Genomic DNA, 25,691 nt, shown 5'->3' with positions numbered 1-25,691 from the left:
CAGGGCTCTTCCCCCTCTCGCTCGGGGTTCCTGCAGCCTCCCTGTGCCCTGGGCTCTCTCACCTCCTGCACCGCGGCTCCCGATGAGCCCGGGGACACCACGATGGCTCAGGAGTGGGAGCAGGGCAGGCGAGGCAGCCCAGAGCCCACCCAATGGCCCCAGGCCCATCACCTGCCGCCCCTCCTGACCGGGTCAGGCCACAGAGCACCCATGGGAAGTGTTCCCAGAGCGAGCTGCCTGCTGGCCTGGGGGGGGCATCGGATTTCTCCCACTGGAGATAAAGAAACGTGAGATGTAACCTTCAAAGCACCCCCCCTATTGTCCTGAACAGGCCTGGGAGCACAGAGGAAGTGACAGGGACAGCACTGGGCTCCTGCACAGGAAGCGAGGCTGGAGGGAGAGGTCACACCAACAGCTGCTCAGTCACCAGGGAATTCTTCCACTCTTTGCTTCCTTCTGCCCAACCCAAAACCAGCCCTGAGGGATGGGCTGAGCCTGCAGGTGAGCAGCAGGAAGGGCAGCAAGGGGCTCGACAGCTCAGTACGGCCTGGCAGCCTCTGCAAGAGCTGGAAACAAACCCCAGGCAGAGCCTCACCTCTGGCCCCTCTGCTGGCTCCTGCAGCCAGGCTCAGCTGTGGCCCTCGGGGTGTCCCAGGCCACCAGCACCAGCCCAGGCTGGATGGGATGTCCCCACCGTGGGACATGCTGCTGGTAGGAAGCTCACAGTACATGCAAGAAGGGCTGGAGTGCCCCAGATCTGCCCTCCCCAGGCAGGGTGCAGCAGCCCCAGGCAGGGCAGAACCAGCGTTTTTGGCCAGGTTGTCTCTGGTGCTTCCCTGCCTGACCTCCCCAGCAGGACTTTTCAGCAGGATAATGCCATGAACTGCCAGGGCCATGCAGCTGAGCCCACCATGGCAGGCTTGTGGCACCCCTTGGCACGGCAGAGGACAGGGAGTGAGACCTTGCAGACGTTTATTAAGGGTGGGCCTGCTTGCCATGGCCCGGGAGAGGAACCCCAAGGGGAAGGACACTGCCACCACACTGCCTGCTCAGCCCCAGCCTGGCTGGCACATGGAGGAACCAGGACTGAGAGCTGTGGTGGGAACCACACCCAGCACCTCCCTGTGATCCAGGACATCTCCTCCCCACCCCTCAGCTGGGTGGGACACAGAGGCAGCACTGTCCCTGCTCCCTCTGCACACCCAGCCTCATGGGAGTCCCTCTTCAGAAGGGCAAGAGCCCCCAGCACCATGATCAGCCCTTCCAGAAGCAAATGGAGAAGGCAAACCTATCCTTTCCAAGCCCAAAGTGTAATTTCTCTCCTTTCAGACTTGAACCAAAAAAACCCCACAAACTGTAGGTAAACTTTTAAATAAAATTCCCAGAAGGAACAAACTACTGGGCTGAGCCAGAGCTGAAGGGAAGGAGTGCCCAGAGTGGGCAGGGCAGCCCCAGCTGGGGAGCAGCTCCCTCAGCAGGGCCTCTGGTCCCTCACTTGATGAGCCTTGGATGAATCCTGCTTCTCTTTGGTCAGTGAATTGTAAACTACAGGTTTAGTCTCTGCAGGAGGGAACGTGGGAGCAGCTCAGTGCTGGGCACCTTGGAGATGTCTGCCTGGAGCTGCAGGAAAAGTCTTTTCCTGGCTGTGATGCTGCAGCGTGGGCACCTCCCCATCTCCTCAGCTGGGCCTTCAGTCTGATTTCTTGGCGGGTTTCCTGCTCTTCCACGTGACAAACATTATAAAAACACCTGCCAAGACAGAGAAAACCGATTCAGGTAGGAAACTTTTAATTCCACAACACCTGCCAATGAGAAACAGAATCTCAACAGAGAGAGCAAGAAAATTCTGCTGTCCAGAGGCTCAAACAGCCAAAAACCACACACAAACACAGCCCCCGTGCCAGGCTAAGCTGCAACAGTAACCACAGAGAGTGCTGTGAGTGTCACACATTAACTAAACCCCAGCAACCTTCCTCTCTCTTCCTAATTTAGAAGTTTCTAATTAGAAGCACAGAAACAACTCTCACCTATAAATAGCAGCAGCAGCAGCCCGGCTGCCACGGGGATGATAACTGCGTATTCCCGAGGCAGGAAGAACTGGTGGATCCCATGGTCGCTGTCCATGAAGGGCTGCAGGGACACACAGGGGGTCAGCAGGTGCCCACAACACCTCCAGGGCAGCCTCGAGGGTTTGGGACAAACATGGGAGTGTCTGGGGTGAGATGGCTGAAAAAGGTGCCCAGACCTGCAGGGGGCACGGCCACAGAGACAACAGGGGGTGGGCAGTGAAGGTTTGGGGTTCAGGGGACAATGAGGGGCACTCTGGGGCTGGCACCGGGTCCCACAGCCCCGGGGGTTTGGGGTGGGCAGAGCTGCTGGTGCAGAACAGCAAATCCCTGTCCCTCTGCAGAAGGGAGCAGCTGGCACCAGCTCTGCTCCAGGTTATCCCAGTAGGATCCCCGTGCTGAGGCTGTGGAAGGCTCTGGACACCAGGGAGCACTGTGAGGATGGGAATAATCCTACAGCTCTGGGAATGCTGTGAGGATGGGAATAATCCTGCAGATCTGGGAGCGCTGGGAGGATGGGAATAATCCTACAGATCTGGGAGTGCCAGGAGGATGGGAATAATCCTACAGATCTGGGAGCGCTGGGAGGATGGGAATGATCCTGCAGATCTGGGAGCACTGTGAGGATGGGAATAATCCTACAGCTCTGGGAGCACCGTGAGGCTGGGAATGCTCCGACAGCTCTGGGAAAGCCGGGAGCACAGACAAGGATTGGGAGCACAGACATGGATCAGGAGCACAGACACAGATCAGGCAGCAGAGTGAGCGATGCAAGAGGGGAATTCAAACCCCCTGGAGTTGGAGGGAAAGCTGGTGGGAGTTCAGACATCAGTCCAAGGCTGAACCTGGCCTCTTGGACCCGGAAAACTCATGGGGAGAAGTTTCTTTCCAGGGAGAAAATCACCAGTGAGCTCAGCTGATGTGTCCCCAGAAATGGGCAGCCTCACTTTCCCAGAGCCCCGCATTCCCTAAACTCTTGTCCTCCCGACCAGATTTGTTAAGATTTGTCTCTTCCTATGTCTCCCCCTGTCATCTTCCACCAGAACCAGGAATCTGGGGGATGTGAACATTGATGACTACATCTCCATCAGGGCCAGGCTTCAGCTCTTCCCAGTGGCTCCTCCAGCCCTGGCCTTGGAAGAGCAGGTGGGCACCACAATCAATGTTTGGTCCTGCCCAGGAAAGGCCAGGAACACCCAGATGGGACAAGGACAGTGCCAGCACACAGAGGAAGATCTGCCTTGACATTTTTACCCCAGAAGTCAAAAGTCTTTTGGGCACACAGCCACATCATCGCCTGAACAAAGGGCGGGGAAACACCTGAGAATGGAATGACTGGGGTTATATTGGCCAGAGGAGCCGCGTACCAGAACGATGATCCAGAGGGTGTAGTAAACAAAGAGGACGAGGCTGAAGGCGACCAAGCCAAACCCAACCAGCTGGTCTGTCGCTGTGGCCTGCAAGGGAGAGACAGAGCGGGATCACCACACTGGGGCCCGAGCAGATCAGGGATCTGTGGCTGGGAGTGTGACTGGGGACAGGGGCACGGCCAGGGATGATGTACCAGGGGCAGCTGTGCCCTGTCACACACACATTTTATGAAAAATCCTTTCCTTAGGGTTTTTTCTCCTGAGGAGCTGAGAGGCCTCAGGAACAAAATGTAAACAATGATTTTCTGCTGCTGTGGAATGCAACAGGTGCATCTGTGATTGGCCTCATGTGGTTGTTTCTAATTAATGGCCAATCACAGTAAAGCTGTCCGGACTGTCTCGGTCAATCACAAGCCTTTGTTATAATTCTTTTTCTATTCTTAGCCAGCCTTCTGATGAAATCCTTTCTTCTATTCTTTTAGTATAGTTTTACTATAATATATATATCATAAAATAATAAATCAAGCCTTCTGAAACATGGAGTCAGATCCTTATCTCTTCCCTCATCCTAAGACGCCTGCGATCACCGTCACAGCTCCCTGAGTCGGCTCATACACCGCATCCCGGGGGCCGCTCCCGGTCTCTCCAGTCAGGGAGCCTGGCCAAGGCTCCGGGCCGCTATTCGGCCCAAGCCCCCCGTGCCGAGCAGGGGGCGAGCACGGACCGGACCGGACCGGACCGACCCTCCCTCCCCGCCGCGGGGTCCCGCTCGCTCCGGGCCGGGCCCGCACTCACCATGGCGCCCCGGCCTCCTCCCCGCCGGTCCCGCCTTTCCGGCGCAGCCGCCAATCAGCGAGCGGTGCGCCAATCCCGCCCCAAGAGCGGCCAATCAGCGGCGGCGGTGGGCGGGGCGCGCACCAGGCCCCGCCCCGAGCTCCGTCACCTCCCGGGGCCGCGAAAGGGCGGGAGCGGAACGGGACCGGGACAGAGAGAGCGGCGGGGACGGGACGGGACCGGGGCGGAGAGGAGGGTCCGGGGAACGCGGGAGAGAAGCTCTCGGCACCCCGTCAACGGAGGGCTCTTTGTCTCAGCCGCAGGCCCGCGAACCTTGTCACCGCTCCGAGCTCCTGCTGCTCCCGGTCCCGTTGCCTTCACCCGCGGACCGGGCACTCTGTTTGCATCCAGCACCCGTGCCCGGACCTGGGGTGGTGATGGATCCTGACACCAACCCCAGCCATCCTGACATCCCAACCCCAAACTATTTAGGTCAAGCATGCCTCACTCACCCCACAGCATTTAAAACAAGAAACAGAGCAAGAAGAATCAGTGTGAAGTACCAAAAAAACCTTTATTTTTCCCCCAAACCATAACAACATTTGACATTATACTGATTTCCTCATATATTTGTTATTTCTCTACATTAGGAACCAGATACAGAAAATACAAACACGATCTGTTGAATCAAAGACGGCACAGCATTCCGTTAGAAAAAGAAACAAAAAAACTAGAGGAGCAAGATAGAAATGGTGAAAAATAGTCATTCCCTCCAGCCCAAACTTTCCAAGAATCATCATCAAAATAGAGCAGTGGAAGTAGCTTCTCTTTCTAAACGCACTTCTGCTTTAAGACAAAAGTTAGATTTATCTTTAGATTTTTCAAAGTAAAAAAATGTTAAACTATCTTTCAAGCAATTTTGGAAGTTTGCATAGACCCATTCCCTTTCCAAAAATATCAGCCATCTCTCTATAGAATCTGATACAAATCGAGTGCGCCTCAGCCGAAGGTCACCAAGCTCAATTCACTTTCAAGAAAATAAAACATGATCTCCCCTTCCCCTCCCTCCCCCCACAAAAATACGGGCTCTACCATTATTCCACGTGTTTGAGGCAAGTTCCCAGGCTCATCCCTCGCTCAGAGCTTCATCCCAAAATTCCTTTTCATTTCCCAGGTTTCCAGTCCTGCTGCTCCGCGGGCAGCGGGATGGGGGGCGCAGGGAGGGGGCTGATGGCCACAGCTCTCAGCAGGGAGGTGGGGGGAATTCTGCACTCATCAATCCCTCCCCACAGCCAGGGAAAGCGGCTTCTCAAGGACAAACACCTGCAACCAGGCAGAGTTTGTAGGAACTTGTCCCTGGGGACTGGCCTTGTCCAAAGGGCACGGTCACCAGAGCAAGAGCTCAGCTAGAGACCAGGAGGGGCAGCAGGGAGGGGCAGGAGGGGTCCAGGGGGGGCTGCAGCCCCAGGTAAGGCAGCCAGGAGGGCAGGGGAGCCCCTCACCAGGAGGGGTTTCACTGTGGTGCTCTAGCGTACCTGGAGTGAGGTTTTCCCAGAGGTTCCTGGCAGCAGCGCAGAGACCAGCTGCGCTGCCACCCGCTTAAAAAGAAACAGCAACGACAAAATAAATAAAAAAGTCAACCCCCTCCTATTCAGATGAGAATGAAATACTATTTCTTCAGGCCTCCACCTGGTTTGGAACCCTCTAAAAACTGAAGCAAACGTTTAAAAGGGCTTGTTAACCTGTCTGCAGGGGGCAAAGTGATGTGGCAATGAGGGGAGGGAGAAATCACACGCCTGCTGCCCATCACTCCAAGGGTCAGAACAGCACGAGGCCCCCATTTAAAGTGCTGACCATGCAAAAGATGATGATGAGGGAGCAACATCCTTCTCCTCCCTTTTCCCATCACAATTTCCAACTGAAATCCATCTCCTTCACCAAGAAACGACTAAGCCTATTCTTCTGGACACTCAGTTTTATATTGGTTTTAAAAAAAGAAAAGAAGTTAGTAAAAAAGTTACACTGAATTTCCTAACGCTTTGCAATGTGCTTCCACCAACTAAAGGTCTGGAAACCAGGAGCAGAGCTCACATGTTTTGCCTGATCCCAAGACTGAAGCAGAGAGCCAGCTCTGCTCTCCAGGGCCAGCCAGGCATGAGCAGCTCTGCTCGTCAGCATCAGAGCCCCAGGGGATGCAGAGTCTTGCCAATAAGGTTCTTTTACTTGTTAAGCCACCTCTGAATCCCCTGAGAAGGGGAACAATGTGGGGAAGAACATTCCCCCCCCTAAGCCCCCCCTGAAATAAAATATCAATGAAACAATGCAGTCAAAAAAAAAAAAAAAAAAACACACCAGCCTGCTGGGTTTGTATAAAAAAAAATTCCATAAACTTCACAACAAAAAAGAAAAACCCAAAGGAAACTAGCCAGCGGTTTGGGTCTGGAAACTGATTCACTTCTTAAATGTTCAAAGTACAACAAGGAGCAGGCAGCAGGGATGCCACAAGGAAAAAAGTGCTCGTGAGTGCAGCTTCCTGAGGCAGCAGTGAGTGTGTGGGACCAGGACCCCACAGGCACCACCTCGGGTGCTGCCCAGGGACTGCTGGGCACTGCTTGTGCTGGAGCTCTGCACGGGATCTACAAACAGGAACAGACTGCTCCAGCTCCCCCAGCTGTGCTGCACAAGACTGGATGACCAGGACTACTTACTGAAAACCAGGGGCAGGAGAGCTAAAAAGCCACACAAAGATCAGAATCTGTGGAGGGACTAATGTGGAGACAAGGAGGAAATTCCCTATGGGACACAGTTATCAGAAATGCAAGCAGTGATGTGCCAAGCCACTGGAGAGAAGCCAAAGCCATGCCCAGCTTGGCCACAGTGATGGGATGGAGCAGGCTGTGCCTCTGCCAGCCTGGGAAGAAGAGACCAGTGCTCTCAAAAGCTCAACTGCTTCTCTTGCTTTGCTGGGAAGATATTCCTCCTCTGTCCCAGTGATTTCTTGACATGCCAAGCTGCCAGTGCCTCAGAGCAGCCCAGTCTGGAATGCCCTGGGATCCCAACTGCTCTGACAGTGACTGCCATTGTTCCTCATGGGAACAGAAGCAAAGCAGCAAAATGAGCTGGGTTTTAGCCTCTTTCCTGGCTTATGCTTGCTCCTTTCAAGGCCTGGTTGGATCTGATTTCCTGAGGGGCTTTGTTGGCCCCTGGGGAGCAGCCAGAGTTGCTCTCAGCCCTGCAGGGCCATGCACAGAGAGGCAGAGCAGCCCCTGCTGCCCGAGCCTCCTCCTGCCCTCACCCTGACCTGAGCACACGGTCAGGCCAGGCCTGGCACTCTGGCACTGCCCCAGGGAGACAGAAAGACAAACAGTTCTGTCCTTCCTGCAGCCACGTGGCACCCCAGGAACAGGGCAGGATGCTCAGCAGCCTGCAAGTGAGTGCCAAACCTACCCAGGCTGAATGAAGAAGAGATCACCATTAAAAAAAAACCTAGCAAGTGTGAAAGAGCTTTTGTTCTAGACAGTCTCAAAAAGATCCAACACTTTTCCCCTATGTTAAACCAAACCAAGGTGTTGTCTGTATCCCCTTTTTACCCTAATTCAAATTTAATTCCCTTTGAAGGGAAAGGGTGGAAAAGATGCATATCCTATATGTGGTCTGTCCAAACACAAAGAAGCCTCTTGACTCCAAGAGAGAAACCATCAAAACAGAGTAAGCAACTGTATAGTTCTACCACACTGCTGAGCATCCTCCCCATGCAGCATCCTTAGCTAGAAGGGTAAAAAAAAAAAAAGCTAAATCAAGGCCCTTTCATTCCTTGTTTCTCATTCTGCCAGATTCCCTTTTCCAGCAGCTCATCTGCATGCATTCTGGCCAAAGAGACCACAGTTAATGCTTTTCTTTTTTCCTCCTTTAAAAGAGGCTTTACAATAACTCAGAATTTGAACAACGTGATCAGTTAACAAGCCTTTCCTTGCTGAGCAGTGAGTGTGTGCCTGAACACACAGCCACAAGTGCCAGAGGGGAGCCAGGTCCTGCAGAGGGCATGGCTGCCACAGAACACTGGCAAAAGAGGAATGGGCAGCACACAGAAATAGCTTATCAGCTGAGGGGCTCTGTAAGGGAGGGCTGCAAGCACAGCCTGCCCAGATCCTCGCTGGAAATTCAGCTGCCAGGAGAGATCTCCAAGTGGGAGCTGAAAGGGATGCACATCTCTGCCACACACTGCAGGGAAAAGTGTCAAACAACTGCAGAAACCAAACCCAAAGAAGAGCAATTGAAAGATAACCAGAGAACAGTTTGAAGCCTTGTCACAAGAGTTCACTCACCACAGAGCAGGTCAGATCAGCTGCTGTGGCTAATGCAGCAGCAAACACCCCTTCTACCCTTGAAGACAGAGACAGTGGCTTCTCCCCAGCCCCAAGAGGAACCAGCACAGGCACAGATCTCTGCTGACAGGATAAGAAAGGCCAAGCAACACCAAATCCCTTACTGGCACAGGCCAAGAGGGGCAATTGACATCACCACCTCAACAGAGACACCACTGCAGTCAACTGCATCCAGCTCTGGCCCAAGGAAAAGCTGTCAGACGAGATTCTTTTCACAGTCCAAGAAGGGCAGTTCCCTTCCTGAGCCAATGAAACAAGGAAAAAAAGCAAAAAAAAAAAAAAAAGAAAGAGGCTTTGTATTCCAAGCTCCAACAGGACTATTTGCTGAATCAGTCCAGCAAACACAGATTAAACTCCTGGAATAGTGAGCAGAAGCCTCCTCCAGGTAAAATCTATAAGCTCTAAAGTGCTCCTGCTAATGCTAGTTGATGAACACCCCCTTCCATGCCCAGCAGTGGAAGGGCTGCTGCAGTCAGTGGTGTGATGAGCACTCACATTGAACCGTTCACCAACTCCCAGCTGGATTGCAGTAGAGTTTTCTGAAATGCACTTTTGGGAAGTATTTCCTATGAGAAGATGTTGTTTGGGGATGTGAGGATAGGAAGGTGAAGTGTACACCACAGCATACATTGTTCAGTAAAACCATTGCCTTGGGAGGTGATGTTCCCTTGCAGAGTCAATGGAATAAAGCATCCTGCAAGTGGCCATGTCACCATGTCCCCAACAAGCAGCTCTGGGTTTGGTTAGAATGGTTTCCCCCACCCCCAGTGGTTTGAAGAGTTCACAGTGGTATAACCCAAAGTTTTGGGGAGACAGAAACTGAGACGTCCCCTGCTGCAAGTGAATGGGTGGAATGAGGGATGCAGATGAGCAACATCCTCTGGGACTAGCCCAAGGATAAATCCCACAGACACCTTGTGTCTGAGCAGGAACAGGGGAAGGCATGCACTGGGAGGACCAGGAAGCAGAGAAGGACAATGCCAATGCAGGGAAAGTGCATGTTCTGGAGTGGTCTCGGAGTCGTTCTGCAGTGCAAACGTACGGGGAGGGGTGTGGAGAAATCCCTTCTGGAATGCTGCATGAAGAGAGGTAAAGGTTGGCATCCAGGTGGCAGCAGACTGGGTAGGGGGCCTGTGTCCAGCAGCTCTACCCTGTTCTTCACATTTAGTGGGTTTCAATCACCACTGGCTCGTAAACTCCAGATGAGACCCTGGGGAGGCAGAGGGGAAGAGGGGCTGGTTATTTTCCAGTCATTTCAGCAACCAAGTTGTGATTCAGAGCTCTCCACTCTCAAACATCATCTAAGCCCACTCGGAACACTGCCAGTAACGAGCCAGCCTTGTGGGAAGTCAGTCCTTGGAATACAGAGGGGACAAGGAGGTGGCAAATCAGCAACAGAGCCCTGGAGAGAGCTGGGTGAGACACACAAACCCTTCTGCACAGACACAGAAAAGGGAGAGTATCCTGCCCAGAACAAAGCCAGCCTGGCTTTGCTGTGCTCCCAGCTTTGTTTCCAGCTTGATAGATCTTTGCATTACCATTACTGCTCTTTTAAATTTAATGGAAAGATGCAACAAAGACTCAAACACAACTGGACAAGAGCTGTACTAAGTGCTATAGTGGCAAGAAAAAGTTTTATTGCTTCAGAAGGCTTTAATGAGAGAACAAGCCTTCGAAGGTTATGGAAGAGGCAGAGAGAAGGGACAATAAGGGGCAGGGAGAAGGGACAATAAGGGGCAGGGAGAAGGGACAGTAAATGCCGCTCTGCTGCAGTTTTGCTGCGGGCCAGCAGGAGGCAAAGCTCCTCCTTCAGGAACGAACGGGAACCAGCCTCTACCATTTTGTCCTTTCACTCCTCATTTCTGTTCCTGGGTCTGGCAACCAGGATCCCATTATCCCTCTGAGCTCCTGCTGAGAACTGCACTCATACTCGAGTGCAACTGCAGCCTGCCACCAAAGGGATCCCAGGCTGTTAATGTGGAATAAAGTCACCATGTAGCACATGATATTTAGAAATCTCTCCTGTAGTAAAAAGTGCAAGTTTCCTAGGTACAGAGCCCACAAATCTCTCTGGGGCCCCTCTGGATGCCAGCTTTTTGGGAAACCTACCTGTTTCCCAGCTGAATACCACTCAGAGTAGTTGTTCCATCTCTGCTCACAAACAACCTCAGGTTACTGTCTGCAGATAGAAAAGGAAATCAAAAGAGAAATCAGACCTCAAAATCCAGAACTGCTGAGGCTGCCAGGAACTCCCCTCCCAGACACACCATCAGCACAGAACAAGTGTGTCTCAGCAGATGCACATCCACATTGCCTGGTGGTGCTCCCACAGTCACGGAGCCCCTGGGAACCCTTTCCTTGCTCCAAAGGGACACCTCCACAACATGCAGTTTTGGAAGAATAAAGACAGATATTAATTCAGTCATTGCTTCTTTTAAGGCAATTCCATGGCTGTAAGTTCTTGGTCAGCTTATGCACATCTGAACAGATTAGATGTGGGGCCTCACACTGCTTTGGTAGAGTCACTGGAGGAGAAACTCAGCCTGTTCTGCTGGGGAGAGGCAGCTGCATCCAGTCTGGTCCTAACCCACACTGAGTGAGGTATAACTCCCCACATAATAAGAGTGCTGCCATGTGCAACAATTTAAGGTGACTAATGGTAAATTAATGAAGCACAGATAACAAGCTAGGCTCAAGTCTAAAACTTAACAGAAAACCTCAGATAAAAAAATCAGATTAGAGGTCAATTTCTATGCTAAAGTGGAAAATGAAACTGAAAACAAAAGCAGTTACATTATTAGTTCTCTCCTAACAGATGCTGTGACTGCAATGGAGAAAACTCCTTCTTAAGCTTTTCAACAGACCTGATCACCAGCACATGGTAACCCATGTTTCTGTAGAGATGTGCTGCTTCCCTCCAGTTGTGCTCTCTTTTGCTAAATACCCTTGGCCTGACCCTGGACAAAGGCCACTGGAGCTGTGCAGACAGCTGATGCAATTCATCTCCACTGTGCTAAGAATCAGTGTTTTTCCTCTCTCTCCCTGCATGTTTGAGCTACTATTCAATCTCTGCTTCATGTGTGAAACAACAGCAAGAGCTATCTGTAAATACATGTGCAGCTCTCAAACCCACATGGTTTATCTACCACAGAAACACCCAGCAAGCACTGAAGGCAAACGGCCGTCAAAGGAGAAGGGAGCCCATGGCAGATCAGATCTGACTGCAAACACTTGGCAGCCGTGCAAAAGGAACAACCCAGACATCCCCTCTGAGGCTTCTCCTCTCACCTTCAGTATTGCTGACATCTGTGAAGTCCTGACTCTGCATTATTTTCTCCACTATGTCATCAGCATCGATCCTGGTGTCATCCACTCGCGTTGGGTGACTCTCCATTGAATCCTTTTTCCTTCTGGCAAGAGGAAATCCAGGACAAACTTACTCATCTTTTCAAGACACAGACTTCTACATACTGCCCTGCATTTCTTGGCCACAGCCTCCTCCACAGTGGCCACAATTCCACTGCTGCCTGGAGACAAAGGAGCGGGTTCTGTCTCTCCTTCCCAGGTCTTTGCTGCACTGTCACTCACCGGGAGGGTCTGTCCAGCAGCAGGGGTGGTCTGGGGGGCCGAGGTGGCTTCTCCAGCTTGTGCTCCCTCTCTCCCCCCTCAGGGTACTCCACAGTCATGCTGAGCCCCCCCGAGGCACTGCTGCTGGTGGAGGTGTTGCGGCGGTGGGTCAGGTCGGACATGCTGGAGGAGCGGGAGTGCTCCGTGCTGTAACCTGCCAACACAGGGGCACAGAGCTCAGCTGCTGCTGCTCCCACTCCTGGCAGCAGAGAGACAGGCAGGGAGCTCCACAGCTGCACTTCTGCCCTTGCACACAGAGGTTTAGACATCTGTGAGCTCATCGGCAGAGACTGAGCAGGAGGCTGGTATTATGGGTATTACAGAGCTGGTATTACAGAGAGAGATGGCTGCAAATCTCTCTCACAGGGGCTTGCTGCAGGAAGGAAAAGGGAAAAAGGGAGGCAGAGCTGTGTGGATCAGTGGTTACCAGAGATCTTGGACTGCTGGCTGGCATAGCTCGAGTTCCGCGAGTGCCCTGAGTGGAAAACTTCCTCCGGGCTGGACAGGTTCTGATCTGACTCCTCTGGGACACCTGCCAAGGAAAAGAGGACACTGCTTACACCACAACCACTGATCACTGGGAGGGAAGACTGATCTTGGAATGAAAGATCAAGGAAAGGGCAGTCTACTGGCCAGAGTCCTGCTGCAAAGGCCAGCACAAGGCTTAAAAATACCCAGGGAATAGGAAAGACCACAGTGAGCTGTGTCAAGTTTATCACTATTTCTATCCAACACGTGAATTTACAAACATCTCTGGGGGGTTGTAGCATCTAGAAGGACAAGTAGTGTCTGAAACTATGCACAGTTAAAGGCATCAAGCTATGTAAGCATCAAATGACCACTGGCAGTAAAATATTTCAACCTCTGTTTGGATGCTTCTGTTAGCACCTTTCCTTTTCTATTACTTCTGAGAGAGCCTGTACCATTTAAATAATCTCTGAATTTGCTACAGACACTTCAGCATGAGTCCTGCTCCTTGGCCCTTGGCTTGTCTCTCTTGCAGGAAGCTTATCCAGAAGTGCACAAATGTAACACATTAGCCAGCTTTTTAAGAACAACACTTGCACCACGTGCTCTGTCAACTGAGGGGATGAGACTCCGGTGCTATTTTGGTGCAGTGTATCTGCCTGCACATTTGGAATGTGCTGGGAAGGAAAAAAACTGATGTGAAAATGCAGTGCCCTTGAAAACAGGCTCATAGAGAAGGCAAAGAACTGCATCAGCAGCTGGAACAAGGCCACTAGACCTTCAACCTCTAAAACCTTCAGAGGAACTTTTCTAGAAGATAAGTCTGAGCAACAGAATAGCTGAGTGCAGAACAATGGTAAGTATCACTGAACACAGTGGAAAGCAGGGATGAGTGCAGTGCATGAATTATTAAATCCCCAGCAAAAAGAACAAATTGCTTTATCTCCACTAACAGAAACATGCACGTGGCAAATATTCAACCTTCCTCAGTTACACTTAGATGGCTTTGTTATTCTCAATATTCTGAATGAGCAATGAGAGTTGAGGATCAGTGTGGGAAAACATGAAAAATTAATGAGTTTCTGTGCTTGCAACTGCTGGGAAAATCAAAGGAGTGACCAGGCAGAGGCTGGCATGGCCTGGCTGCAGGGTGGGCATTCAGACCTGAGCTGAGGATGGCAGTTCTTGGCTTGGCCTGGCGCAGGGAGCCAATGGTGGAGGAGCTGCTGCTGCTGCTGGTGGTTCCCTCACCCTTGCAGGTCAGCTGCAGAGTGGAGTCCTGCCCTGGGATGGTGATGGACTTGGCAGTGGAAGGAGGCCTGGAACAGAAGGGAAGGAGGTTACAGACTGCCAGGCAGGGAGCAGCCACCATTCTGTCCATCCCACCCTTTCAGCAGGGGGAAGCTGGCAGCCCTCTGACCAGCAGCTCAAATGGGATGTTGGGTTTTGTTTGCCCACATGCAAGACTGGTGTGGTCCCTACCTTGGACTGGAATACAAGAAAAAACAAATTTCTGAGGTAAATTAAGACAAAAAGGGGCCATTTATTCATTTATATAGGACAGCAGGCTCAGAACTTGCTCCAGGACACATCCAGAGCTGCCCTTTCACCCCTAACATGTGTCCATGCCCAGCTGGCTCCACAAACTGGAACCAGTTTGTCCCACTCTCAAATCCAGCTTCCCTTCTCCTACACCTCTTTGGCCAAAATGAAACCTTTTATCCCAGCAACCCTGTCCCCTTATGAGAGCACTTTGACAACAATCAAATAACCTTTCCCTTTTTTAACTGACTTTTAAACTCCTTTTCAGAGAAACTAAAGTGTTTTTCCAGCTGTCAGAATTATTTTTCTGGTTATTCTGTGAGCCTGCAACATCCCTTTGTAAATGCTGACTGCAGGGCAGATCTGTGAGTGCCTGGAGCCCCCTCCCTTCCTCCAGAAGTGCTTTTGGGTGGAAGCCACAGCATGTGCAGCGTGGCAAAGTGAATATTCCTGTTGGAGCCCTAACCTCTCTCTGCAGCCTGAAGAGTTTAGTTCTGAACTGGAACTAAAGAACCATTTTATGGTTTTTAAGTGAGGAGTGAGAAATAAAACCTTTTGTCTCCCTCAGAGCTCTGAGGGAAGATGTTACATGAGAAGGGATCTCTGCAGTATTTTGGAAGGCAGAATATTTAATGTGGGCAGCTGAATGGCTATAAAGCTTTCAGGAAACTCGCAGCATGCCTTCACCAGGAAAAAAAAAACCTTCCTTAATCACCTTATCAGTGATTTGCATGCGCCCAGGTGCTTTGGGGACTTGGCTTGACAGGTTTTTAAGGCTTTTACAACCTTAAGCAAGCAAACTGTTCCTGCAGCAGCTGTGGGAGCAGCCTCTTGCTCCGTCAGCTCTGCCCCTTTCAACAGCCCCAGCAGGAGAAGGTTCATGGAGTGCTGCAGAAAATCAGTGCTTGGAAGTGATTTCCCAGCACAGTTTAATTCCTGCCTAACCCTCTAATGAGTGTCATTTACCAGAAGCTCCACTGATCAAGGACTATTCCACATGCAAAGTTTCTATTTTTAGATATTTGCACATCATCAACATAAAAGGGAAAAGTGGGAATGACTGCAAAAATCCTTCAAGAAAATTAGGTTTGACTTTCAGACCAAACCTACTTACATTAAATGGATATTTATATCCTATTCTGTGTAATTTCAGGCATTCTAAGAGTGGGACTTGCTTCCATTGCAAAGGAGCAACAGGTATTTTTGTAAGACATTATTACCAGACATCCCAGCACCCTAGATTTAGAACATCTGTTACTCCTATAAAGTTATGGCTTAAGATACTCAAAACTTCTATATTACACTTTGTTCTGAAGCAGAAATTCTTCAGAATCAGATGACACTGATGTTGGGTTCAGAAGTGTCAGAAAATACTGCAGCACTATGAAAAGCCACTTAGAAAACAAACCTACCAAAAATCATGCAGCATTTTTAACAAGAATTTGAGCTAATTTATGCACTTCAAGCTAGCTCCTAAAATTAGATCTACAGGAGTTGGCCTCAAGGTAAAGCTTTCTTCTCTCATTCTGTTGGGAGGCAACATGAAATATTCCTTTGGGCACATGGCAGCCCTGCTCTGCAGTCACACACCTTCAGCACAGTTGGGACTGTGATGCTGCACTGTGGTGTGAGATCAGGATATTTGTTGATTCACCAACAATTCTTTAAACAGCAGAACTGCTCCCCAGCCAAACTGTACCTATCCTTTCCTATCATTATGCATTAAAAAAACCCCACATTACTGCAATTTCTCTGCTAATTAATACAAGTTGTGAGCCCTGTAGGGAAAAAAAAAGTTAAAGTGATTCAGCCTTGAAGTATTTTTGTTGCTGTTTCAATCTGAGATCTTTATCCCCTATGGTATGTGCTGAAGCGTGTCCACTTCCAAGACTGTTTTCTTTATTGACCTTTCTCCTCTTGGAGGTCAGTGAAACCAAGCTCAGAGCCATGAGAAATTCCATCCTTCATGCAAAACATGAAGTCTGTAATCAAAATCTACTCATTTCTAAAACCTGAGTTGCACCAGCAAGGAAAATACTGTGCACAGCAATAATGAGAGCTGGGAAAGCCAGAGCAGAGAGTAAAACCAATTAACAGCACAGGCTGGCTGTGCTTTTCTGGTTGATTCAACCAGTTTTACTGTAATTCCCAATATCAAGGGCACCTTTTCCCCTCCCTTCATCAGTTTTAGTGTCTGCCCAGAATGGGGTACAGGCAGGAACTCACGTTTTGAAGCAGGGGTCCCCAGAGAGCAGGGACATTCCGATGGTGACCTGGAGAGGGGACACAAGGCACATCATCAGCCATGCTGCACTGAGCTCCTCCCTTCACAGCAGCCAGGAGCTCAAGGGCTAGGTGTAAAGATCAGCTAGATCTAACTCCTTTCCCAGGGAAATCAGCTTCAGGGATTTAGCAAAGTATCTCCCTCCCTGCCCCAAATCCCTGCATCACTAACTCCAAGTGGCAGTGGCTCAGCAGGACACCAGCTGGGTCATGCTGACAGTGCCTTGTAACATTTCCCTCCCTCCTGCTCCTGGGTTTTTTGTTAAGGGTCACTGCTTGGCCAAATCAATGCCAAATTATCAAAGGGCAACTCTGATAATGGGAAACTTCCCAAGTCAGTCTAGCAGCACAAAAGCAAAATCCTGTCTCTGTACATAACAGGACATTCTCCCAGGCCTGGCACTGTGCTGTGATCTCCCCAAAGCAGGATTTCTGCTCTGTAGGTTCTGGCTGTTGTACCTTCAGGATGGAGTTGTCCTGTCGGGTGTTCTTGGTATCATATCCTTCCAGCAAGCAGCAACGGACAGTGGATCCAGAGCCTGCAAATTCTGCCAGATTGAGATCAGCAAAGCCCAGCTGCAGCCAAGGAAACAATGGAGGGAAAGGTGAGAAAACAGACATTACTCCATAACGGGATACACAGTGTCACACAGCCCAAACGGAGAGAACAGGAGCCAGGACACAGAGTGGTGGCTGTGAAGATTCTTGAGGATGGACAGGGTAACATTCCTAACCCCAAACTAGATGGACACTTGGAGACCTTCAGGAAGCCAAGCCCACATGGAGGAAGGGTGTACAGTGGTGCTGGTGGCCAGGACAGTGTTAACCAGCCTGCAGCCATTGCATAACCAAGGACATGGAAGGCACCAGGTCAACAATGTGGAAAAAACACAATCACACATACACAAACATAATAAGGCACTCTTTGTATCGGGCCATCCCAGAATGCAGTGGAGCATGTGAACCAGGAGATGAAAGGATATTGTTACAGGGGAAAGTGACACCATCCTGACAAAAACAACAGACTATGGGCACGGGGAGCTGGAGGCCCAGAGCCATGGGGCTTTCACTGCCTGAGCCTCACCCCTCAGAGGCAGCTGCTGGGCTGGGCAGCTCCTCCTCAACGCTGCTCGGGTTTAACCAGCAAGGGGTTGGTTTGGCACGCAGAAGGGAAGAGAAACATTTGGAGAGATTTAGTTGTGAGCTCTCTAAACCTTCCCTAACAAATGGGAAGCAAACAGGGAAGGTGACAAAGCTGGAGATCACACGCATTTCTTAAAAGGGCACCGATCCCTCCAGAGTAAATACACACACAATGAAGAGCACCTTTGTTTTCCTGCCCTAATCCCTGGTGCATTAACACAGTGTTTCAAAGAAAAAGTTACAGCTTGTTTTATGCAGAGCTTTAGGAACAGAAGGCAGTTGTGTCCCATCTCATCTGATCAGCAGGACATGCTGTACTCTGTATGTGGCCAAAGCATCCAGGCGTGGAGCATCTGCGTCACAGCAGGGCAGGGCAGCTCCCAGGGGAGCAGGGAGCACAGGTGGAGCAGCAGCAGCAGCAGCAGGTCCTTCTGTCCTCTGCACACATCCCTTCTGCCCTGCTGCTGACAGCTGCATGACAACTGAACAGCAGCACCATCCTATGGAACTGTGGTGCCCCTGAGGAAGCTGATGGAGAGTCCCAGCACAGAACGGTCACTGCCAGAGGAACCCTAGCTCCCACTGCTCCAAGTCAAGAATCACAGTCTGATCAAGATCCATGATTGAGGGGGAAACAGCAAGATTAATGTCACTGCTTCCTTCATCCCATCCTCAAAGGGCAACTTCTGATGGCAAATGAAAAAAAAAATGGGATAGAGAGGGAACATTTTATCAGGAAAAAAACCCAAACCTTTCTTCCTCTCTTCTCATTTCTTAAGAATTCCTTTAATGCAAGTGTTTCTTCAGCCCTTGCTGCAGAAATTTCTGTCTCTTCTAGCCAAGGGCTATGCCATTTGCTAATTATTCACCGATAAGGAAAAAAGTTTTTCTCTCTTAGAGATAAACAGGACAGAGGAAAGCCACAGAAGGGGCTGCAATCCATCACTGTGACAAAGACACAGCACCACCACAGCAGGAGAACAGCATGGCACAGGGGTGGCCCAGACCCAGATCCCTCTTCCTCCACCACAGCACTGAATTCTGAGATGAGACCAACACGGGAGCAGAGTGTGGGAGAACCCTCCAGCAGCTCACATGATGTGCTGAGGTCAGAAACTCTTTCAGGAAGCAGACTCCCAGTATATAGAGGAAAGATCCCTCAACAAAAGGATGTTTTCAGATATAACCTTCCAGAATAGTTTCCTCAGTTTTCCAGCCAGCTGATGGTGTTTCTCCCAGCTCAGGGAAAGAGTTTCTGCTTTATCAGTCCTTCCTGTCGCCTTCCGCCCTGTCACCCCTGACACTGAGGTGACATTCACGTCAAAGCCCAAGGTGGGCAAGGCACTGGAAACTGCTGGGAGCACAAACAGCCCCAACACCCTCAGTCCCTGCTCATGGGCATGAGGTATGCCAAGTGCAGAGGGAATTCACAAGACTCATCTTCCTGCTGTGACTGGAGGAGTTCTCAGCTGAATTTGGAGAGTTTAAAAAGGTGGGGACTCATGATGTAAAATAAAAAAGTAGCTGCATGGACATGCACCACAGACTTCTGCTAGAAACATCAGGAAGCCCAAACCAGTTCTGTCATGAGAACCTGCACAGAACAAGCCTGGTCCACTGGGCAAGACTGCAGTCACTCTTGTCTGGTGTGACATCTCTCATTTCTGAGCTGCCTCAGATCATCTTCTCAGAGAACACACCTGTCTTTTTCACGAAGACCAAGCAAGATACCAGCCCAAGAGACAACAAGTACTTGAGATTTGGTCTCCAGTTCTGGGCTAGAGGAAGTCAGTCTCTGTTAAATGCCACTAAACAAAACTCAAGACTGAGCAAAAAGGAAGTAGGTTAGAACATGACCTGAATAAGGTCTCCAGGTTAACTCCACCACAGAAATGTGCCTTCAGGCTTCCTTGAATTCTGCCTTCCCAAACCCTGCAGAAAGCTTCAGGATGGACATTGCAGGAGGCAAAGGTTGATGCATTTGCTATGTCCCTTCCTCCAGCTATGCTGCTCTCCCTGGACATGCAGCCCTGCAGAATTAATAACCTTCCCATAGTGTGAATTTAGTGAAAAAGAGACTGATGGCCCTAGAGACCATGTCCTAATTAGCAACAAAAAAAGGAACAAAGCCACAGTGCCTTCTCCCATCCAGCACAGCAGAACACAGGAGCTAATGCAGTAGACCCTTCACAGCCAGTTGCCTCCATGGACTCAGAAAGGATTTTGATGAGAAGGGATTCTTACATGGCTGTGTGTGACCATCTGTTTGTTAGAAGCCAGCAGCAGTGACTCATTTTCAAGCAAACATCATTCTGGGCACTGTGTGAGCTCAGTTTCTAAGCCAACATTGTCTCTTGATCCAGCACAAGGAGGAGAAGGGGGTGGCCCATTGTCTGTCCCACAGCACAGGCAAGAAAATGCAAGGAAGAGAAACCAAGACTAAGATCCCTGCTGATCCATTTGGCTTTTGCCTTGGTGTCTCCTGTGCTCTGGCAGGCAGTGATTTCTGCTGAGGGCTCCTGCCTGCTCTCCTGGGGCACTGAGGTGCCTGCCCCAGCTGGCTGCTGTGCTCTGCAGAACAGAACTGGAGCCTGTTTCTTTATTAGAGACATGCTGCCAGAAGCCAGAGAGTTCACATCTGACTCAGAACTTCCCCAAAGTTTGAGGACATGCAGATCATCTCTCCAACCCCCATCTCAAATCCATATCCAGTGCAATCTGGATCCTGTCCCAGCAAGGCGAGTTTTTTGGGAAATCTCTTAACTCAGATTTCATCTAAAAACTAATGAACATCTCTCCAGATTGGTCCACTCAGCAGCCACTGGTTTCTAATGGGTGTAAAGCACTAACAGGAGACAAGACCATCTTCACTCTGTTGTATTTGCCCTTTCTATGCTCTTACCTTTGAGTAGGTTTTTCCGCCCTTCAGCTCCTATATTGGGAAACAAAACAGGAAAAGCAGCTATTATATGTGCTGGGGCAACAGGGGGGGGGAAATTCATTATTCAGTCCTGGAATCTGCTCTCAAGATTCACAAGCCTCTCTCTCAAGGGTTACCACCACCTTGGTCGCTCCCATATCCTCCATCAAGGACTTTTCTTGGAGAGAGAGGCTCCATTCCAGCATATCCTGTCCCAAACCATCTTTCCTTCCCACCACAGCCCACACAATTTTTCTTGCTGGCAGAAAGCAGCCAGTAAGCAGCTGCCAGCACAGCACTGGGGTGGGGGAACCTGGCAGCAGCAAAGCTGGGGCTCACCTTGCGCACAGACACTCGGCAGACACAGGGGTCCAGGAGCCCCGTGGCAGGGTTGGCACTCATCTTACACACAAAGGTGAATTTCTTTTTCCAGCGGACACAGTTCTCCTGAACTTCCTCTCTGTGAGAATCAGAAGAAAAAAAAAATTCAAATAAATGTACAAAGCCAAATCAAGATCAGCTATTAAGTATCTTTTATAATGACTGGCATCCTAGCCCATAAAGATGCTCTGCAGCAGCTTGGTTCACCTGAAACTGAACCACACAAAGGTGTTAAGTTAGCATCAAGCTTTTCACCAGTCAATACAGGTAAAATCCACCCAGGTTACAGAAATATTAATCATCTCATCAACAGAATTTGCCTTTAAAACTCTCCCAAGTTCTGACATTTCCTGCTCAGCCGGTTTAGCTCATTCTCTGTCCAGCCTGCACGGAGCAAATCTCCACACCTGAACTGGGCTGAAGGTTCACAAGCTTATCTCCCCCCAGCATGTCTGTCTGTACAGCCTCTGCACAGCAAAGTGCTCTGTGTCCTGGATGGCCTGTCCTTCTCTGCCCCTGGGGCTGGCACTCAGTGAGGATGGCCAGCCTGAAGGAGGACACAAACACATGTGGAAATGCTCCTGGGGCAAGCAGACAGGGTCACACCAAGCAAACATTGCTCAAATCCTGCAGGGGCTCAGCCAGGGGAGAGGTGGTTTTGCTTGCACAGCTTCTGAGCAGACCATCCTGATCTCCAGGCTGAGTGGGGAACACATGGCTCTGGCATGGCCTGAGCCTGCAGGAGGAAGAGAAGAAACCTTCCTGAGTGCAGGATCACTTCAGCTACAGCTCTGGCTTCCACACAGCCCTCAGGGGAAGCTGGATGTTACAATTCCAAGGAAGCTGATTCAAAGGAACCTGGAAATAAGGTGTGTGGGTCCTCCCACAGGGCTCTAGTTTCCTACTGAGCCTCTACAGGCTCAGAGCTTGGCCCTCAGCCAGTCCAGTCCTCAAAGTGATGAGGCCAGGGGAGGAAGGGAAGGCACTGACAGCTGTGAGCAAGCAAGTCTGACTCTTATCTCTCCTCCTAGCACAGGACAAAGGTGCAAGGGCAGCTGATAAACTGTTTGCTTTAGCAGGGAAAGGGAGGCTTCCCACCATCTGACCCAGGCCAAAGGGATGGTGGCAAAGGGGAGAGTGATCAGCCTTGGTAGTGTCTCCTCTTCCTGGGAAGGAAGGGGAAGAAGCTGGAGCTCACATTCCATTAGGGTAATCTCGAGGTGAGCCCAAGGGGACAGATCCAGGGACTCAATCCTGAGCCAGGAGGTCCCTGCTGGTCCTCCAAGGCATTCTGTGGGACCAAATGTGCCAGCCAAGGGAGACACAGAATAGAAAAGGAGTAGCTGACAAAAACCTGAAACCTGTAATCCTCTGTAATGCAGATAAAGGCTGATCATCCCTGTTTAAAACAAGAGAAAACAGAAGGCAACAATTCCTTCAAGGTAGAGAACTTAAATCCCTTCCAGACAGAACTCAGGCTCACTATTAAGTCAGTAAAAAGTGAGACATCTAAGTGCCAAAAATACCTTTGAATCCGGGATTATTAATTCAAGATGAGATCTGGTTCTCATTACTTCACTCAACTCACCCCAGCTCTCTCAGACAGGAGGAAGAAACACATCCAGAGGGATTAAAAAGGTTTTGTCAGTAATAAAATATTCACCATGCCAGCCAAATTAGGCATGTTACATTTCAAATATGGGTGCCTTAAACCTGCCTCAATAATAAGCATCTTAAATGGCCTGAAGGAAGGAAAAACTCACGATACAGATGAGAAAAGGTATGCAACAGAATGGAAAACCACCTGTGAACACAAGGCAGGTACAGGGGGTTGCAGGAAACACTGAATATTTTAGGAGCATTAGTCACCTTTGGAAAGGAACTGCTATTTTTTAGAAAGCAAGGCTGATGCTAAAGCTACTACTGACATCAGAGCTACAAGTGAAAGCTGTTCAGTCAGCCAGCAGCACACCTGGTTCCCAACCCTGCCACACAAGAGCATTCATGGGATGCTCCCTCCAGCTCCCACAGCTGCAGGATCCTCAGTGGGATCAAGAGCTGCTCCAGCATTGTGAGCTGAGCTCCCTTACTCAGGAATTCTTGCTCCTTCTACAATGCAGCCATGATTAAGCATCTGCTGGATGCTGCTAAATCCAATGAAGGCTAATTACTTCCAAACGTGGTAAAAAGTCCTGATTAGCAATCCAGAGCTCCAGAGCTAATTTGCCTTCAGCCTAAGCTCCTCTAACAGACATTCTGCTTCTTATTAAGGATGTACATTGGCTTTCCAGAACTGCTGCAGATACCACACAGTGCAGGGGATTAGGAAAAGGATTTGGGGGTGTTATGTTACCCACAGCACTGTGATCATGAACCTCAGCTGCAGGTGCACCCACAGCTTAGGGGTTTTGTGCCTTTGGAACAGCCTGCACATGGCAAGAGGGAGTTTAGAAGACAAAACCCAGAGCTGCTTTCCAGTCACAAGTTTCACAATCGTTCAATAATGAATTTCAACCTTTTTTGGTTTTTTATTTTAAAGGGTGGAGGCTGGGTCTGTATCATTAGACAAACAAGAAACAGCTCTATTGTTTCACACTGCACTCTAAAAAATTAGTTCCACATTTCCAGAAGATGGCATGTAGAGAAGAAATGGGCTTTGCCTACCCACCTCCCTTCAAGTTAGGCTGGTAATTAGAGAACACTAAAAAAGGGACAAAAAAAAGGAGAACTCAGATGATGAGCAGTTTTGTATTTAGCCCTGGAATACTCTCTGATGTACAATTATGAACCACCATACAGAAACAAAAAAAACACCCAAGCAGCATGGTGAGGGCTGCACTGAGAGAAGTTTTCTTTCATCCTAATCACAAGGCAACTAAAAGTAAAGCAGAAATGAACAGCTTAAAACCAGAAGTATCTAATTTTAAGTTTCACTCTGTATTTGGAGAACCAGAAATAGTTCACACCAATCCCAGGTCTAGGTGCCAATTCAACGGGTCTTCAGAAGTTTTATTTTAAAAAAGCTGTCTGTATCATTTTGCAAAAAGACTCCCAGAAGGTTGAATCCCTGCCAAACTAAGCTTTGCCCTCTTCTGACTTCAGACTTATTCAAAGCTGTGTAATTACTCTTTCCAGACCTAAATATACCTCCTCAGAATAAACCAGTGCAATCCTGCGGCAGCTTTTGTGAAAAGCAGAGTTCTGGAAAGAGCTTTGTGAGGTTTTCTAATCCTGGAGCTGCTCATCTACCTCCAGCTCGAGGAAGAGCTTTTTGCATCCCTCATTCTGCCTCTCAAGAGAAGATTCACCAGGAAAAAAGCAGCTGGAAGAATGCTTCACCATAGCATGGTGAGGATTCAAGTGATGGGAATGATGCCCAGCAGGGACCCACTGCTCTGCCTGATTTTGGAGGGGCAGCAGAGAACTCAGGGAAGCCTCCAAGGCCACTCTGGGTTGAGATCTCACACACAGCTCTGGAGACAGGCAGAAAAACACACAAGAAACACCTTAAAGAGATGTTTCGAGCTGTGGTGAAAGTGCCATGGACACACCAGCACTCTGAATGGCTCACTCTGAATTCAAGCTGGTAAAGCAAACACTTCTAGAAAAAGGCCACATATCCAACCCATGCTATCTTGGGCTACACTGTGAACCTCTCTCCCACATGAAAACCCAGCTAATGAAACACTAGAGCAGAGATTAAAACTTCTATTTACAGACTCAGAGCTGAGCTGTGGGTATCAACCTTCCAACACCACCCCCTGAAACACTCTGGCCTTGCTGAAGCATTTAGAAAAGCAGATGTTTCACTCCTGCTTTATGGCAGTTGTCACACATCAGACAGTGTCATAAAAAGGCCACAGCCTTATTGAAAGGGCTGCAGCAACAAAAAATAGCTTTTAATATTAAACATTTCACTAGAGCAATGTCTCAGTCTGATGTTCCATGCATGGGGCAAATGTGGGAAAACCTCAGGCTAAATGGGACAGTAGAGATAAGCACACACAAAGAGCTTCTTATTCAGATTTACTCCCCCTCCTTACACAGAGGGGAAGGGTAAGCTTTCCTATTGCTGATGCTCAGTCCACATGCTCACTGTCCCCCTTCTGAGATGTGGATCTGTGTCAGAGCCTTCAAGCAGAACTAATCCCCCTCCCAGCAGAGCCAGTCCTCTGCAGCCTCCTCCCTGCTTCACCACTGCAGCAGCATCTTATCTGATAAGGCACAGGAGAGATAACACCATTTTAAAGAGGCTGCCAAGCCAACTCCCAGCTCAGATTCTTTTAAGTGCAGTGAAAAACAGCCCTTCAAGGGGCCCTGACACACACCAGCAGTGTGTCTTTTAGGGAGTAAGGGAACACAATCCCTGCAATGCAGGTACAATCCCCTCAATCACAGAGAACAAAATATCACATTATTTCAGCAGATTACATTGAAAGGCATCTTCTACACCATTCCTTTACAGAGCTCTGCTTTCATCTGCAGAGACACAGTAAAACAGTCCCATCTAATCCCCAGCCCTTCCAAAGGCTGAACAGAGCAGAATCACCGACACTCCCATAGCTTGGAAAAGCCTGGAACAATCCTGCATTTTGCTCCACAGAAGACAGTTACTATTTTAACTAGGTTATCTAGTGCAAAGCTGTAGGAGAGACCTTTGGTAAATGCAAGCAAAAATCCCTGAAAAGCCTGTTTTGAAACTGACTTTCTAGGATGTTCAGGAACCAGAACA

The 25,691-nt window shown here is 49.6% G+C and overlaps 2 protein-coding genes across 3 annotated transcripts in view; both read right to left on the bottom strand.

Moving 5' to 3' along the window:
* Window positions 1-1,355: 1,355 nt before the first annotated feature.
* Window positions 1,356-4,322, bottom strand: DPM2 (dolichyl-phosphate mannosyltransferase subunit 2, regulatory). The gene is made up of 4 exons (XM_074556246.1): window positions 4,232-4,322; window positions 3,434-3,523; window positions 2,028-2,130; window positions 1,356-1,749 (listed from the first exon to the last, which is right to left on the bottom strand). The coding sequence occupies exons 1-4, from the start codon at window positions 4,232-4,234 to the stop codon at window positions 1,691-1,693; spliced, it is 255 nt and encodes an 84-aa protein (XP_074412347.1). The 5' UTR covers window positions 4,235-4,322; the 3' UTR covers window positions 1,356-1,690.
* Window positions 4,323-8,063: 3,741 nt separating this feature from the next.
* EEIG1 (estrogen-induced osteoclastogenesis regulator 1) overlaps window positions 8,064-25,691 on the bottom strand; it is a 33,359-nt gene continuing 15,731 nt past the window's right edge. For both annotated transcript variants that reach the window (XM_074556233.1, XM_074556232.1), the window contains exons 3-12: window positions 20,918-21,038; window positions 20,561-20,590; window positions 16,975-17,091; window positions 16,459-16,505; window positions 13,855-14,009; window positions 12,650-12,754; window positions 12,184-12,376; window positions 11,884-12,005; window positions 10,705-10,774; window positions 8,064-9,805 (exon numbers count right to left, since the gene is read on the bottom strand). In XM_074556233.1, coding sequence (XP_074412334.1) covers window positions 9,760-9,805; window positions 10,705-10,774; window positions 11,884-12,005; window positions 12,184-12,376; window positions 12,650-12,754; window positions 13,855-14,009; window positions 16,459-16,505; window positions 16,975-17,091; window positions 20,561-20,590; window positions 20,918-21,038 — 1,006 coding nt within the window. In that variant the 3' untranslated portion in view covers window positions 8,064-9,759. The remainder of the gene's footprint in view (window positions 9,806-10,704; window positions 10,775-11,883; window positions 12,006-12,183; window positions 12,377-12,649; window positions 12,755-13,854; window positions 14,010-16,458; window positions 16,506-16,974; window positions 17,092-20,560; window positions 20,591-20,917; window positions 21,039-25,691) is intronic.

Source organism: Zonotrichia albicollis, chromosome 21, assembly GCF_047830755.1.
Source record: "Zonotrichia albicollis isolate bZonAlb1 chromosome 21, bZonAlb1.hap1, whole genome shotgun sequence".
Lineage (NCBI taxonomy): Eukaryota > Metazoa > Chordata > Aves > Passeriformes > Passerellidae > Zonotrichia > Zonotrichia albicollis.
The sequence above is the reverse complement of the archived record's forward strand: the minus strand, read 5'-3'. Positions and strand labels throughout refer to the sequence as shown.